This window comes from Oncorhynchus masou, chromosome 27 (genome assembly GCF_036934945.1).
Source record: "Oncorhynchus masou masou isolate Uvic2021 chromosome 27, UVic_Omas_1.1, whole genome shotgun sequence".
NCBI lineage: Eukaryota > Metazoa > Chordata > Actinopteri > Salmoniformes > Salmonidae > Oncorhynchus > Oncorhynchus masou.
Genome location: NC_088238.1, coordinates 23666364 through 23684689, shown reverse-complemented (window position 1 = coordinate 23684689; position 18326 = coordinate 23666364). Strand labels below are relative to the sequence as shown.

The following is an 18326-nucleotide window of genomic DNA, read 5'->3' as shown; positions in this document are numbered from 1 at the left end:
AATTATTCAGCCCCTTTACTTTCAGTGCAGCAAACTCTCTCCAGAAGTTCAGTGAGGATCTCTGAATGATCCAATGTTGACCTAAATGACTAATGATGATAAATACAATCCACCTGTGTGTAATCAAGTCTCCGTATAAATGCACCTGCACTGTGATAGTCTCAGAGGTCTGTTAAAAGTGCAGAGTGCATCATGAAGAACAAGGAACACACCAGGCAGGTCAGAGATACTGTTGTGAAGAAGTTTAAAGCCGGATTTGGATACAAAAAGATTTCCCAAGCTTTAAACATCCCAAGGAGCACTGTGCAAGCGATAATATTGAAATGGAAGGAGTATCAGACCACTGCAAATCTACCAAGACCTGGCCGTCCCTCTAAACTTTCAGCTCATACAAGGAGAAGACTGATCAGAGATGCAGCCAAGAGGCCCATGATCACTCTGGATGAACTGCAGAGATCTACAGCTGAGGTGGGAGACTCTGTCCATAGGACAACAATCAGTCGTATATTGCACAAATCTGGCCTTTATGGAAGAGTGGCAAGAAGAAAGCCATTTCTTAAAGATATCCATAAAAAGTGTTGTTTAAAGTTTGCCACAAGCCACCTGGGAGACACACCAAACATGTGAAAGAAGGTGCTCTGGTCAGATGAAACCAAAATTGAACTTTTTGGCAACAATGCAAAATGTTATGTTTGGCGTAAAAGCAACACAGCTCATCACCCTGAACACACCATCTCCACTGTCAAACATGGTGGTGGCAGCATCATGGTTTGGGCCTGCTTTTCTTCAGCAGGGACAGGGAAGATGGTTAAAATTGATGAGAAGATGGATGGAGCCAAATACAGGACCATTCTGGAAGAAAACTTGATGGAGTCTGCAAAAGACCTGAGACTGGGACGGAGATTTGTCTTCCAACAAGACAATGATCCAAAACATAAAGCAAAATCTACAATGGAATGGTTCAAAAATAAACATATCCAGGTGTTAGAGCGGTGTGACGGCTGCGTGGTCCCATGGTGTTTATACTTGCATACTATTGTTTGTTCAGATGAACGTGGTACCTTCAGGCGTTTGGAAATTGAAAATTGAAAATTATAAGTGAAATAATCTGTCTGTAAACAATTGTTGGAAATATTACTTGTCATGCACAAAGTAGATGTCCTATCCGGCTTGCCAAAACTATAGTTTGTTAACAAGACATTTTTGGAGTGGTTGAAAAACCAACCTAAGTGTTTGTCAACTTCTGACTTCAACTCTAAGTTTACATTGCCTAAGCAAGTGAAGTAGATAATATACAAAAGTGAAATTAACAATAAAAATGTACAGTAAACATTACTCACAGAAGTCCCAAAAGAATAAAGACATTTCAAATGTCATTATGTACAGTATATATACAGTGTTGTAACGATGTCCAAATGGTTGAAGTACAAAAGGGAAAATAAATAAACATAAATATGGGTTGTATTTACAATGGTGTTTGTTCTTCACTGGTTGCCCTTTTCTTGTGGCAACAGGTCACAAATCTTGCTGCTGTGATGGCACACTGGTATTTCACCCAGTAGATACGGGAGTTTATCAAAATCGGGTTTGTTTTCACTTTCTTTGTGGATCTGTGTAATCTGAGGAAAATATGTGTCTCTAATATGGTCGTACTTTTGGTAGGTGGTTAGGAAGTGTAACTCAGTTTCCACTTCATTTTGTGGGCATTGTGCACAGCCTGTCTTCTCTTGAAAGCCAGGTCTGCCTTTCTCAATAGCAAGGCTATGCTCACTGAGTCTGTACATAGTCAAAGCTTTCCTTAAGTTTGGGTCAGTCACAGTGGTCAGGTATTCTACCACTGTGTACTCTGTTTCGGGCCAAATAGCATTCTAGTTTGCTCAGTTTTTTTGTTGTTAATTACTTGACACATTGGAAAGAATTATCTTTTTGTTTTCTCATTCTCATTTGGTTGGGTCTAATTTTGTTGCTGTCCTGGGACTCTGCGGGGTCTGTTTGTGTTTGTGAATAGAGCCCCAGGACCAGCTTGCTTAGTGGACACTTCTCCAGGTTCATGTCTCTGTAGGTGATGGCTTTGTTATGGAAGGTTTAGGAATCGCTTCCTTTTAGGTGGTTGTATAATTTAGCGGTTATTTTCTGGATTAGTAGGTATCATCCTAATTCTGCTCTGCATGCATTATTTGGTGTTTAACTTTGTACACGGAGGATATTTTTGCAGAAGTCTGCATGCAGAGTCTCAATTTTATATCTCTATAAGCCTACCTACCCCATTTCCATTCTATATCACAGTTTTTATGTGCCATTCTGTGTGTTACTCGCCCACATGCTCCCCTGACCTCTGTAGCACAGAATGAAATAGAACAGTAAAGTATGCATGTATCTATGCTCAGTAGTCCCTCTGTGAGAGCCTCCATGCATAATCTGGGTCTGTTTGTACAATAAAGCCGTATTGATTTTCACATAATATCGCTGCAATGTTGCATCCATACAGGCTGAATAGCATCCATACAGGCTGAATAGCATCCATACAGGCTGAATAGCATCCATACAGGCTGAATAGCATCCATATAGGCTGAATAGCATCCATATAGGCTGAATAGCATCCATACAGGCTGAATAGCATCCATACAGGCTGAATAGCATCCATACAGGCTGAATAGCATCCATACAGGCTGAATAGCATCCATACAGGCTGAATAGCATCCATACAGGCTGAATAGCATCCATACAGGCTGAATAGCATCCATACAGGCTGAATAGCATCCATACAGGCTGAATAGCATCCATACAGGCTGTATAGCATTCATACAGGCTGAATAGCATCCATACAGGCTGAATAGCATCCATACAGGCTGAATAGCATCCATACAGGCTGAATAGCATCCATACAGGCTGAATAGCATCCATACAGGCTGAATAGCATCCATACAGGCTGAATAGCATCCATACAGGCTGAATATTGAAGTAGTGTTGTTTACAGACGCTTCATGCATTGTCTCAACCTGAATAGACATGGTAGTGTACTGTAATCAGTCCTGGTCCTTGTGAGTATATGAGAGCTGTTAGAAAGATGAGCCATAACAAAGTCCCTAGCCCATGAGACAACACTCATCTTGATGGAGATGTACTACTGTGCTTTTGTTGAGTCTCTGTGGAGGCTACAGTCTGTTCCAAACTGGCATGGTACCCCTGTGCATGCTTAGGCTTGATTCTGGTGTGTGTGTGTGCGTGCTTAGGCTTGATGCTGGTGTGTGTGTGTGTGTGTGTGTGTGTGTGTGTGTGTGTGTGTGTGTGTGTGTGTGTGTGTGTGTGTGTGTGTGTGTGTGTGTGTGTGCGCGCGCGTGCGCTCTCGCTCAAGCTTGATCCCAGTGTCACCGTGACGGGTTCTGATCCTGACTGATAGCCCACCGGCCGCTATCTACCTCACAAGGGTCCTTGATGTGAGGGCTAGTCTCTGTTTCCCCCGTGGCCCCCACCACGCGGAGAGAGAGAAGAGGAATCGAAACCCAGAGAGTCATTTCTCTTTTGACAGGAAAGACAAATCATCATATTGTGAGTTGACGTACAGAATACAGACAGACAGCGTGCAGAATACAGACAAACGACAAACTCCACCCCACCAACCCTGTCTGTTTATTCTCAGGTCTATGACAATAGGAGCAGGTAACATGTCAATTATAATACTGCTTGTCAACACTGGCCTGTAATTTTGACTGCAACTGTGCTGTCTTGTCCAATATTTATTTTCATGTCATCTGTTTTATTCACAGCAGTTTTCAAGTAATCAAGCAAGAAAATAGCTTGGCGGAGGTCCAAAGGTGTCACAAGCCCCAAAGTACAACGGAGACTACCATTACTGTTTCCTGTGTTCAGCGTTTACACCCCTGAATTATGCCGTTGTTCTCTGCAGAGGAACAAATGATATGGCGTCTTAGAGCTGTGACAGGATGTGGCCTGTGGTCAATGAATAGCAAAGGAAAGTTGCTACTGGCCTCCCAAAGCATGCTGCGATGGCAAACTACAGTTTTGCACAGATGACTATTCTTTGGGTTATCTGTAGGGTGCTCGGGGGACGTTCTGAACCTGGCTTTGATATAATGTAGCTCCGCAGAGTTCCTTCTCTCTGTGTGCCTACACTTTTGAGCCCACGTGTTGTGTTTAAACTTAGGATAAGCCAGGGACGTCCCATGGCTCAGATGAAACAGTTACTGAGAGACAGTTCAGATGAGATGAATGGACTTGGCTGTTTTTGTGACATGACAGCTGATACATCTGTAAAACAGACAGCAGACAGCAGCAGCAGCACAGGACAGTAGCTTTTTAAATTGACTCTGATCTGATTAGAAGTTTCCTTAGCTGAGGTCCATTTCTCTTTCAAATTTGACATTAGCAATGTTATTCTGAATCCTGTCTACTGCAGTACCTGTTTTTATTCCATCAGCACTGTGGACATGGAGAACAGTGAGAAAATAGTCTCTTGTGACAGCCTTAACATTGAAGCATTGGTTCTGGGTGCCAAGGTAACAACTTGGTCATAGAGACCTCTGCTAGTAGCATTGTTTTGAGCTTGTAGTCCTTTGCAGTCAGAGATACATCTGTGTAATATGTGTGGCTCTAGTCCTAAGGCTGTTTGTTGGTAGCAGTGATTCAGCAGAGCACCTGGGGGCTGGGCTAGCATGGGGGATTAACCAACAGAGGCAGCCTGCCTCCCTGGTTCCTCTCTGATTTGGGGGGGGTGGGAGCATGCGTAACAGGGTTGGTTATGTTTCCACTTGCCACTGAAGAAATATGTATTCAGTGTATGTATTCCTATTGGTTGGTTGAATTTACATATCAATAAGGTGTTATGCCATTGGTCATGCTTGCAGATAGGGGGAGATCGTGAAACGTAAATTCTAAGCAGTCTGACTGAGGGTGAATGGGCAAGACAAAATATTTAAGAACCTTTGAACGGGGTATGGTAGTAAGTACCAGGCACACCGGTTTGAGTGTGTCAAGAACAGCAACGCTGCTGGGTTTTTCAAGCTCAACTGTTTCCTGTGTGTATCAAGAATGGTCCACTACCCAAAGGACATCAAGCCAACTTGACACAACTGTGTGAAGCATTGGATCAACATTGGTCAGCATCCCTGTGGAACGCTTTCGACACCTTGAAGAGTCCATGCCCCGACGAATTGAGGGTGTTCTGAGTGCAAATGGGGGTGCATTCAATATTAGGAAGGTGTTCCTAGGGTTTTGTACACTCGGTGTGTGTGCGTGCGTACCTGTTAGATATTGCGGGCTTCTTGGGATTTGCTTTTGTATGTTAGCGCTGTAAGAGGGTTGTTAGCTAGCATTTTCTAATTGTAGTGGACACATTAGCTCCCTGCTTATTCAGTTATTTTCATGCTAACAGACGAATCACAAATCTACAGCCATCAACATACTGTTGCTACTGCATTTCTAATGTGCCTCCTTGTGTCTTGTCAGGTACTTACATTTATTGTATTTTGTACTCATTTTGTTGTTATGACGTTTGATTACAAAATACCCAGTCTGATATTGACATGCAAATGACTAATAACGAATCTACAGCAGTCAACCTACTGTCCGTCATATCTTATGTGCTCCCTTGTCTATTGTCAGAATAAACACCAATCAACTGGGATCTCTGGCTTAACAGTTTAAGAACACAATGCAAGTGTTCCGTAGTACGATCACATCTGTTACACATGTTAGCATTAGCACAGGGACGCAGCCAGCCAGGGACCTGCTCCCTAGTCAGAGGAGTCATCCCTCCAGCCCCCCAGTCCCTCGCTGTGGGAACATCTGCTTTCTCTGCTGCGCCAACTTGAAAAGGTTATTTTTATAACGACGTCACAGCAACACAACCATGAGAATATCAGAGCTATTAAAAAAAAGAAAATGGCAGCACAGTGACTCATGTTTTAGTTTGCGCTGCATATCCTCCCTTCTTCCCTCCAGTTGATCAGGTGGTGGATATTAGTGATACTGCTTGTGGTTTGATGTGTTTTGAGCAGATAAATGGTTGAACTGTAGCTTAGTCTTGTTTTTGTGTTATAACAGGCATTTGTCAAGATGTGACTGGCACATCTTAGTATTGGCATAGTAAATGTGTGCAAATTAGACCTATAAAAAAACTGCAAGCATAGCTAGCCAGAATACATCTTTTAATAGGCAGAGAAAATACTGTTCAGAAAAACACAAAAAATAAATGTATTTCATACGTCAATTACCATCGCACAGCATATTAGGAAGTACACTAGTACGAAACATTAGCAATTATTTGTGGGTGACCTCCATAGAAAGAGCTAGAGGTCAGATGGATATTGTTACACAGTTGAGAGCATGGCACTGTCCAGGACCCATCTTCACAAAAAGTCTGAGTTGGAGTGCTGATCTAGGATCAGGTCCATGTAATATCGTCCATTATGAGCTGAAAGGCATGACTGATCCGATATCAACACCTACTCGGGGTAGTCACTAGTTACCACAGCCACAAAGTCGTAAACCCAGCCTATTTCTACGTCTCTTCCTGAAATCAGATTTTTATACCTAACCACACTGCATAACGTATGTCTAACCTTGAATTAAAGACCAAAAAGTTCATTTTTGTTTTCATTAATTTTTTTCCCCGATATAGACAATTTTGACTGTGGCTGTGCTAACTAGTGGAAACCCGTACTCAGAGACTCTTTGAATACAGGTCCAGATGGTAAAAGCAGAGTATGAAGACCTTTTTGAGGGCGTCTGAAGCGCTTCTCGATTGTCCAAACAATGCGAATGGATCAAGGCAGAGTGTAATGCATGTTAGTGGGAAGATTATAGCGTGGCCTTTTGGCTTTCTCACATGCCTGATTCACACCATAGGGTCAAACTGAACCAAGCCGAGCTGTACAGTACTGGATTGGACTCGTTACGTATCCACCATAGTAACTGGAACTGTGCTGTAAAGGATAATGAGAAAATATGATATTCAAGCCAGCACAGTACATTTCGGCCCTGTAGTTGACCCTGTAGTGTGAAACTGTCAGTCAGGCAACAAGCAGGGGCCTGATGATGATTCTGTGCCGCTGCGCCGGTCCTAGTAAAATACCAAATCAGCAAGCAAGGCTTGTCGAAGTGAATAACGTACATCAGCAAAAGTGGAACGAATGAGAAGAGGAAAAATGTATCTATCCTCCTGATTCCTGCTTGCAGGCAAAAATTCAAGCAGGAATCACCAGTGACTAGATTGATTAAAAAAAAGTGGTCAGATGAAGCAGATATTAAACTACAGGACTGTTTTGCTATCACAGACTGGAACATGTTCTGGGATTCCTCCAATGGCATTGAGGAGTACACCACATCTGTCATTGGCTTCATCAATAAGTGCATCGATGACGTCGTCCCCACAGTGACCGTACGTACATACCCCAACCAGAAACCATGGTTTACAGGCAACATTCGCACTGAGCTAAAGGATAGAACTGCCACTTTCAAGGAGCGGGACTCTAACCTGGAAGTTTATAAGAAATCCCGCTATGCTTGCCGACGAACCATCAAACAGGCAAAACTTCAATACAGGACTAAGATCGAGTCGTACTACACCGTCTCTGACGCTCGTTCGATGTGGCAGGGCCTGCAAACCATTACAGACTACAAAGGGAAGCACAGCAGAGAGCTTCCCAGTGACACGAGCCAACCGGACGAGCTAAACCACTTCTATGCTCACTTCGAGGCAAATAACAGGGCCAGACGGATTACCAGGACATGTACTGCGAGCATGCGCTGACCAACTAGCAAGTGTCTTCACTGACATTTTCAACCTCCCTGTCCGAGTCTGTAGTACCAACATGTTTTAAGCAGACCATCATAGTGCCTGTGCCAAAGAACACTAAGGTAACCTACCTAAATAACGACCGACCCGTAGCACTCACGTCTGTAGCCATGAAGTGCTTTGAAAGGCTGGTCATGGCTCACATCAACACCATCATCCCATAAACCCTAGACCCACTCCAATTTGCATACCACCCCAACAGATCTACAGATGATGCAGTCTCTATTGCACTCCACACTGCCCTTTCCCACCTGGACAAAGGGAACACCTATGTGAGAATGCTATTCATTGACCACAGCTCAGTGTTCAACACCACAGTGCCCTCAAAGCTCATCAATAAGCTAAGGACCCTGGGACTAAACACCTCCCTCTGCAACTGGATCCTGAACTTCCTGACGGGCCGCCCCCCAGGTGGTAAGAGTAGGTAACAACACATCCGCCACACTGATTCTCCCCTCAGGTGCCCCTCCTGTACTCCCTGTTCACTCATGACTGCATGGCCAGGCACGACTCCAACACCATCATTAAATTTGACGATGACACAACAGTGGTAGGCCTGATCACCGACAACAATGAGACAGTCTATTGGGAGGAGGTCAGAGACCTGGCCGTGTGGTGCCAGGACAACAACCTCTCCCTCAACGTGATTAAGACAAAGGAGATGATTGTGGACTACAGGAAAATGAGGACCGAGCACGCCCCCATTCTCATCGACGGGGCTGCAATGGAGCAGGTTGAGAGCTTCAAGTTCCTTGGCGTCCACATCACCAACAAACTAACGTGGTCCAAGCACACCATGACAGTCGTAAAGCGGGCACGAAAAAACCTATTCCCCCTCAGGAGACTGAAAAGATTTGCCATGGGTCCTCAGATCCTCAAAAGGTTCTACAGCTGCACCATCGAGAGCATCACTGCCTGGTATGGCAACTGCTCGGCCTCCGACTAAAAGGCACTACAGAGGGTAGTGCGAACGGCCCAGTACATCACTGGGGCCAATCTCCTGCCATCCAGGACCTCTATACCAGGCGGTGTCAGAGGAAGGCCCTGAAAATTGTCAAAGACTCCAGCCACCCTAGTCATAGCCTGTTCTCTCTGCAACCACACAGCAAGCGTTACCGTAGCGCCAAGTCTAGGTCCAAGAGGCTTCTTAACAGCATCTACCCCCAAGCCATAAGACTCCTGAACATCTAGTCAAATGGCTTGCCAGACTATTCACATTGCCCCCCTCCCCTCTCCACACCACTGCCACTCTCTGTTGTCATCTATGCATAGTCACTTTAATTATCTCTACCTACATGTACATACTTCCTCAACTAACCGGTGCCCCTGCACATTGACTCTGTACCGGCACCCCCCTGTATATATTGTTATTTTTTACTGCTCGTCTTTAATTACTTGTTACTTTTGTCTCTTATATGTATTTTTTGAAACTGCACTGTTGGTTAGGGGCTCGTAAGTAAGCATTCCTTTTGTATTTGGCGCATGTGACTAAGAAAATGTGACTTGTTTTGAAACTGTCAGTCAGGCAACAAGCAGGGTCCTGATGATGATTCTGTGCTGCTGCACCGGTCCTAGTAAAATACCAAATCAGCAAGCAAGGCTTGTCGAAGTGAATAACGTACCAAATGAGAAGAGGTAAAATGTACCGAGCAGATTTGTTTCCTGAACATAAAAAATTAAGGGAGAGCGAGAGAATATGCTTAAACAAACATCTATGAGGGCCTTGGCCCAAAGAGCAGCCTCAGAGCAGAGTGATTAATGTCCCCCGAAGAAGACGAGGGAAGGAAGGCAGCTGGGGTCAGCTCCGTTTTGGCAGCTCCCTCTGACTGGAGCTGGGAGGAGTATGAGGAGCTGGGAGGAGTATGAGGAGATGGGAGGAGGAGTAGGAGCAGCTGGGAGGAGTAGGGGCAGCTGGGAGGAGTAGGAGCAGCTGGGAGGAGTAGGAGCAGCTGGGAGGAGTAGGAGGAGGAGAAGTAAATAGAATTCATCCCTTTTTCTTTCCCATGTGAAACACTAGCCACTAACCATATCAAAACAGAAAAGCCCCTCGATTGACATGCATCCAACACACCCACACACACAAAGTGCACATCTACCAGTACGTACACACACTCGCACATCTCCAAGTCACACACACTGACACACACTCACAGGAACACTAACATCCAGACGTATACAAAAGCAGACTTCTACAAAAATCATGCGGAATTATGGAATGTTTGGATCTTTTTGCTGTGCTGTCCGTCTGACACACACAACTAGCTCCAGGACTCTTAACATTTTAAGTGGAATTATTGAGAACTAGTTTTGATGTGGGTCATCGTGACATTCTTAGGAGCACTCTTCATTTGGGAAAATAAATGAGAGAGTCTTCACTTGGCTGAAGGCAGTTAGTTCAGGAGTAGCAGTAGTCTCCTCACATCTCTTCCAGAATTCCCTGTCTGTCCTGACTCTCAATTAGATTTTTTAACAGGCAGATTCAAAGGTTTCATAAGACCTGGGTTTTTTTCACCGTTTCTCTTGAGCACGTGTGAGAGGACATCTAGAAGACTATCTCTCTGTAAAGGGATGTGAGGGAGATACAATTTTTTTCCTCTAGGCTGAACTGATTTTGATTTTAAACAGTTTGAGCATTTAATTGATGATCAATGTAAATTATTTTATACCTCCAAATCACAATATGTTCATTTCAAATGATAATAATCGTCTGACTCCTCCGTATGTTTCAGTACACTCTTAGGGGAAAAAAGGTGCTATCTAGAACCTAATAGGGTTCTTCGCCTGTTCCCATAGGATAACTTTTTGAAGAACCCTTTTTGGTTCCAGGTAGAAACCTTTTGGTTCCATTTTTTTTTTAGATCAATGTAGAACTCTTTACAAAGAGGATTCTACATGGAACCCAAAATAGTTCCACCTGGAACCAGAAAGAGTTCTCCTAAGGGGACAGTCAAAGAACCCTTTTGGATTCCTTTTTTCCATGAGTGCATTGAACAATGATGCACTGTCTGGCAGATAAAAAACACCTTGATTAAGTACATAATTATGAAGATTGTTACATAGAATTGTCCCAATCCTTGAGCTCCATCTGCTCAATAAAACTAGTCTAATTCAATACAGGGGTAACATCATGGTAATGTCTTAATTCCACAGAAACAAACACAATGGTGTAAACTGAAGAGAATTGGGGTGGTCAACCATGTTCCTGGCAGTGCGAGACACTGATTGGACAGTCCCGACCCAGACCGCATTGTGTTTTTTCAGCTCCAGCCAATCAGAGGAGGGCGTGGGTTGGCTGGGAGGTTGTGACACGCCAGCGTCACAGGTTCTCATTGCTGTCTTGGTGATGGCACTGGCTGACCAATGGCGGCTCCAGGAAAGGCAGCTCCTCCCCTGAGCCCTGGAGCTTTAGGACTCTACTGCTCAGGTCCACACAGCACTGGAGATAAAGGATGGATAAGGGAGACGTCAGATGGGTGACCGTGACTGACTATAGGGTCAAAACATGGTTTAACATCAACTCTACTACAGATAGAGTGCAGTGCCATGGAAACGCCATTTGTTTGTAGTACTGCCATCATCCAACAAAGTGCCATTTTAGACAACAGAGGGTTAATAATGTTATGTAAACCAATATCCTTGGAAAGGTCGCCTCGTCTGCTCCAAATAGCAGTTCAATCGGTCTGCACATGGTGACATTAAAGGGAGACACTGTACTTTTTTCAGTTATGTACTTTTCCATCCAAATGGTTCTCTTGAGGGGCACAACATTAAATATGCCCCAGTGCGCATGCATATGTCATCACAATTCACACATTGGCTCTGAGATGCACCTGAGTCTAGCTCTCTGCTTTCCATTGGGCCTAACAGACTCCACTGAGCTTTGTGTTTTACTTCCAGGTCACCAGAACGGCCCAGGGACTAAACTGAACATTTTGTCTCTGTTCTAACAGTTGTCTTTAACTTTAACTCCAGGCTTCCTCCATCTCCATATATGGGTATCTTTCCTTGCAGGCATACGTGATAATTAAATTAGGATTCACCCTTTTTTCCAAGCCACCGGTCTATTTAAGGAGTATTTTGAAAAGTTTTCAGCTATGATTAAACTGAGTTAATGTTCCCATCTTGAGTTTTGCCGAGGGAGCAGAATACTGAGACTGGGTGCACTTGGAAGGGAAATTGTCTCCGGTATCGCAGATCCCCTGGGGTGCTTTTGCGTAATCATAGATCTGGTTTGCAGTGCACCCTTAAAGTCTAATTAGATTCTCTGTGAGAAATGGTTGCAATTAGTCTCGTGCCTAATTCTACTTTCCCTCTCAGACCCTCTAAGACAGAATTCTGTCCATGTAATTTCCCCTTCTGTTCTGTTTGTTGACGGTCACATTGTGTTGCCATTTCCTGGGATATCCTGGGGAAATGGCAGCATTCTAAACCTCCTCAGGGAGATGTGTTGATCTGAAGTCTGTCTTATCTGTCTGCTTTCACCTGCAGCCCTGTCCTCACCAGGAAGCGCCAGCAGGGCAGCCGTAACCCTCAGATAACATAACACAAACCTGTCTGTCTCTACCTCTGTCTTAACCTGGCATTACTTGATGTGTTCTGACAGGAACTGTGTTACTAAGGTCTCTGCTTAGTCTAATCGCTACAGCTCAATGTCTGCCTCCTTTTTCCCTATGATTATTTTTAGCAGCAGTTTCCGTTATCTGTGAAGTTCAAGTTGGGAGAGATTTAGGGAGGATGGCAGATTCAAAATACTAAAGGCACTCGCACATCTGAGCAAACGTTTTGCAGGTGCATGGCAACAGTTGATCAAGATGAATGAAAAAGGAAACCGCATACTGCTCTTGATAGTATCACTGATCTTTAATAAGCTTACGTATCGGCCTCACGGCCTCCGTCAGAGCTTTTGTGAGTTTTTAAAAATCAGCACCCTTAGGTAGACCTAGCCCCACCCACATCCGTTCCACGCATGGAAAGGGGTTGGAGGCGAAAGGAAAAACAAACAAGTGCTACCAAATATAACCATTTCATAAATATTCGAATAAAGTGTGTAAATAAGACGTAGGACGGCAGATCAAACACAGCATTTACATATTTGCGACACTAATGAGGACTTACTTTGAGTTCCTGCAGAGTCTGAAGACCCAGGCACAGCTCAAACACCTCATCCTCTGTGGGGAGATGGAGAGGAGAGACAAAGAGAGGAAGAGAGAGATAAAGAGGAGAGAGGGAGCAGAATAAGAAACAGTGAATTTCTAACCTGCCGTGTCTCTCACTGACTGATTAATTAACACTGTATAAATGAGCTCAAAACTAACAGGAATCATCAGCACATCTCCATTTTCCCATCTGCATTGTGTGTGTGTGTGTGTGTGTGTGTTCAACCATTAAGGTATTAGTCTCTCTCTGCTTGTCTTTGTGATTTGTCCCTGGCTGCTGAATAGGAAAGGTCAGGAGCACATGCTGCTTACTGAGTACACACTCACACACACTCACTCTCTCTCGCACACACACACTCTCTCTCGCACACGCACACACTCTCTCTCTCTCACACACACACACACACACACGCTGTCACATACACATTGGCTGACAATCACATCTCCAACACCTTTTAAGACCGCTGCCTTTTTAGAGCAAGCATTCAGAAATGACACAGCCAGTAAGCAAATCTATTACCATCTGTTAATGTTACTGTCTTAAACACCGCTTTGTACCCAGGCACTGATTTGTTGGGGGAGTTTTACCAAGGGGATTTGTATTGACATTGGTAAAGGGAAGTAATCTTGACGGTGTGGAAAATGGCTTGTGGTCATTGTGAGAGAGCACCCAGACGTTTTGTATTGATCACTGACAGGAACATTACTGTTTAACCCCAGCGATTTATGAAATCAAGTTTACTTATCCAATCCATAGCATTATTCGATTCAATGTTGTTTGCCACGCCTTCAGTCCAGATAATGCTGAACGAAAGTGTTTCATTGACACTGCCATAACACCTGTATTCCTACCCTGTATGAGTGGACTCTCTCTTGCTTCATTGACAGTCATTACAACTGGCTGCAATGCTGCTTTAAATGTTTATGTGACGTAATATGTGGTCTCCCCTTCCTTACCGGTGACGTGGGCAGAGACCTGGACACTCTGTCTGCCCAGCTGCAGCTGCAGGCCCCTCACAGAGCCCTGGCCCTCTGCCTGCTCACAGGGTGGACCTTCCTGGGTGGGATCCAATCTGGCAACACACAACACGGCCATGGTAGAGGTTATTAGGACGCTACTTTGTTCTGTCTCTCACAGGCCAGTTTGTTGATGCTGATGCAGTCTGATGTTGGTTGTGGTTGTGTGAGTGCCTGTGAAACTCAAATGTGTTTGTTGGGGCTCTGTATTTCGGTGCTAGTTGGCAAACCTGGACCCAGGAGTGTTATGTGATGGGTGTGGTATTCGTGGGTGTGGTAGAGGTCGACGGAGAGAGAGATAGCGAGGGAGAATAAGGCCTCTCACCCAAGCCTCCTGCAACAAGAGCTGGAGATGCGGTTGTGTTGACTCCCGGTGTTGATGGAAGCCTTCACCTCAGTGTCGCAGCACTGTGGAAATACAACATAACAACTACTGTGTTAACTGATAGTATAAGTGTATAGTCAACACACTTATACTCCCACAAAGGAGAGAACAGCAGACAGGAACGCGTATATTTATCCTGCAGCTATAGGGAAATATATCAGTTTGATTACAAAAGGCTTCTCACCATATGGGTCCCAACAGCTCTGCTGTTGAAAAAAACTGCCAAACTACGATATAAAGTCTGAATTAAAGGCTTACCGACTCTAGAGTTTTGGTCAAATTTGTGCTAGTAGTCCATTATTAAGCCACATGTCCCAACCAATTACAGGTAGTGTTTAAGACTAGGTGTTTTCTAGGTTTGGCATAGTTGTTTATATGCAATCACGTTTGTATTGATCCTCTGTCTGAGTCAGAGACTATTAGATCATGAAGCCTGTGCTGATGTTGCAGGACTTTAGCTATTCTGCCTCATGGTTAGAGATAATACCAAACCAACCATGACTGTTTTAGAAAAAAACACCTATGAAATCATTAGTCTCACTCCAGTGGATGTGTTGACTATTAGTTCAACCATTAGAGCCAAAGACTGTGTTTTGTTTTCTGAAAAAGATCTGAGAGATCTTATCTGAGGCCTGTCCATGCTTTTATAATCCTGAATACATTACTAGACAGTGAAATATTAGCCCAATCAGCAGAGCCTGTGGAATATTCTTCAACTAATCAGCGAACCGGTCAGTTCCTGTTTTGAAAATAGTGCTCGTCCAAAACCATTATGCTCAAGGGCAACATCTTCTGTACAAGAGCAACATGCTGTTGTCTTCTGAGCCAGAACCATAGAACAGTAAACAACACAACAATACTTCTGAAGTGAGGATCCTGTGTTTCAGCAGGGCTGTCTCAATCCCGTGTGTGTGTGTGTGTGTGTGTGTGTGTGTGTGTGTTCACCCACCCAGCAGGGCTGTCTTCTCCTGGGTGCCTAAAGCATCCTATCTGTCTCAATCCCGTGTGTGTGTGTGTGTTCACCCACCCAGCAGGGCTGTCTTCTCCTGGGTGCCTAAAGCATCCTATCTGTCTCAATCCCGTGTGTGTGTGTGTGTGTGTGTGTGTGTGTGTGTGTGTGAGTGTGTGTGTGTTCACCCACCCAGCAGAGCTGCTAACAGCCAGGGTGGTGGTCCTTTATCCTCCTCCACATCTCCCAGTGGTTCTGTCGTAGGGCACTTCATGTCACAATGCAGTGATTCATGGTAAAGGGGAAGCAGACATTGCGGCAGATTCTAATGACTGCAGAGGCCTGGCGGCATGTAGCCTAGTGGTAAGAGCAATGGGCCAGTAACCGAAAGAGCGCCGGTTTGATTCCCCCGAGCGGACTCGGTGACAAATCTGCCGATGTGTCCTTGAGCAAGGCACTTAAACCCATAAATGTAAAATGTTCTTTAATGAAGTTTCTGTTGTAAATCTCAAGGCTCTTATTAGAATATTGCATTTAAATGTAACCTTTTTTTTAACTAGGCAAGTCAGTTAGCATATCATACTTCTGCGAGTGGAAGGCAGAACAGGCAATGTTGCTGAAAACATGCAACTCTGGAGGGAGGATTTAAAACATGTTCACACTTCACAGCATATGGTGGATCTGCGTGAGTGAGAACGGAACAAGATGTCACACCCGCCCCCTCTCGATGGAGAGGGAAAGACGCCGAGTGGACACATAATGATATGCTTCCCTGAACACGAGTTAACACAACCCAGTGACAACCTCTGTGTCCTTGCTAGGTCAGCAGTACTACCTTGTGGTTTCTGAGACAGTGTACCTAATCTCAAGCCTTCTCGAACATCCACCATGTTTTGAATGAATGGTTTGATTGGTAGATGGATGGAAGGATGAATAAGGGTTGGATGGGTGGATAAATGGATCCTAGATGTATGGATGGATAAAACATCCTGAGAAAAGCATGTTTTCACTTGTCTTTTTCCTGCCATATTATCACTGTGTATCACAGTACATACATCGACTTGGCTTTAGGGTGTTTTTTACCCCCTAGATTAAAGCCCACTAGGACATCAAATCCCATTGCTGTGGCTGGGTGTAAAAATGTAGTCCCCGACACACAATATGGTGATAGTTGAGCTTTCCCTCTTAATCCCTGCAGGCTTCTCACGGCCAGGCTTCTCAGCAGGCCTGCGAACTGCGAACGTACGTTTTTGTCTCTGCCTGAGTGGTGAAAAATTCCTTCCCTTCTGTGAAGTTTAAAAATGGCTCCGGAATTAATGGGTAAATATGGAGCGTGTAACCGCTTTTAAAAACAGAATTAAACAAAGATAAGCTGAGCCCCATGGAATGTTCCCTGGCGAACCACTTACTTCAAACACATACACAGTAGCTGTGTTCGCATACTCAGACTAACCGTACTATTTGCGACGTAACTTGAGGATATATACTCAGCACAAAAAGAAACGTCCCTTTTTCAGGACCCTGTCTTTCAAAGATCATTCGTAAAAATCCAAATAACTTCACAGATCTTCAATGTAAAGGGTTTAAACACTGTTTCCCATGCTTGTTCAATGAACCATAAGCAATTAATGAACCCTCTGGGGTTTGTGATATATGGCCAATACCACGGCTAAGGGATGTGTCCAGGCACTCCACGTTGCGTCGTGCATAAGAACAGCCCTTAGCCGTGTTATTTTGGCCATATACCACACCCCGTCGGGCCTTATTGCTTAATAAATCCTCTTAAGGAGGCTGCAAATTTTCGCAGCTTTTTGTTAAAAATCGCGCAAAATTTCAACGTCATGCCAGGAATATAATATATGCATATGATTAGTATGTGTGGATAGAAAACACTCTGAAGTTTATAAAACTGGTTAAATTATGTCTGTGACTATAACAGAACGTGTGTAGGAGGCAAAATCCCAAGGAAAACTGTTCACAAAAAAACACGAAAAAAAATATCAATCCGCCAGTCTCTGTATTTTCTATGGCAAGGGAAAATAGATAGCGACCGGTTTACAGTTCCTACAGCTTCCGCACGATGTCGCCAGTGTTGTGAATTGTATTGAAGTTCATCCTTGGTCAAATGAGTAATAGGCACTTCCTGTCGTCGGGTATACCGGAGGAAGTTATGAAAAGTAGAATATGGACGATGATTTCAAGACGTGCTGCTATTGAATACAGATCGCCCCGTGATCAATTTGATCGTTTATTAACGTTTACTAATACCTGAAGTTGGATTACAAAAGTAGTTTGAAGTGTTTTGTCAAAGTTTATAGACAACTTTTTTAATTAAAAAAAATGACATTGCGTTTTGAAACTGAGTTTTTTCCCTGGATCTGACCGTATTCATAAATGGACATTTTGGGTATACATGGACCGATTTAATCGAGAGAAAAAAGACCCAATTGTGATGTTTATGGGACATATAGGAGTGCCAACAAAGAAGCTCGTCAAAGGTAATGAATGTTTTATATTTTATTTCTGCGTTTTGTGTAGCGCCGGCTACGCTAATTCTTTTGTTTACGTCCCCTTCGTGTATTTCTGGGGGTTGCATGCTATCAGATAATAGCTTCTCATGCTTTCGCCGAAAAGCATTTAAAAAATCTGACATGTTGGCTAGATTCACGAGTGTAGCTTTAATTGAGTACCCTGCATGTGTGTTTTAATGAAAGTTTGAGTTGTATCGAGTACTATTAGTTGGCGCTCTGGAATTTCCGCTGATTTTGATACCTGTACAGGGACCGCAGCCATAGGAGGCTTTAAGTATTCACCTTATTTAAGAACCCGGAAACAAAACAATGTCCGAATGTTCTGTTTTGTGGAGGACTTTCGTTGTGGCGTTCTTGCCGTTTTGTGATCGTTAGCTAGCTAGCTCAAAATGTCGTGGGATCTTACCAAGAAAAACCTTTCAAAGTCTAATGGCAAGTCTGTGCCACATCCATGGATTATTCAAGGGTAGGA

General features: G+C 44.0%; 1 protein-coding gene across 1 annotated transcript in view; it reads right to left on the bottom strand.

The window, feature by feature from the left end:
- Positions 1–6150: 6150 nt before the first annotated feature.
- Positions 6151–18326, bottom strand: part of LOC135515835 (nuclear receptor-interacting protein 2-like) — a 29694-nt gene continuing 17518 nt past the window's right edge. The window contains exons 3-6 of the mRNA XM_064939610.1: positions 14315–14397; positions 13930–14045; positions 12932–12984; positions 6151–11252 (exon numbers count right to left, since the gene is read on the bottom strand). Coding sequence (XP_064795682.1) covers positions 11133–11252; positions 12932–12984; positions 13930–14045; positions 14315–14397 — 372 coding nt within the window. The 3' untranslated portion in view covers positions 6151–11132. The remainder of the gene's footprint in view (positions 11253–12931; positions 12985–13929; positions 14046–14314; positions 14398–18326) is intronic.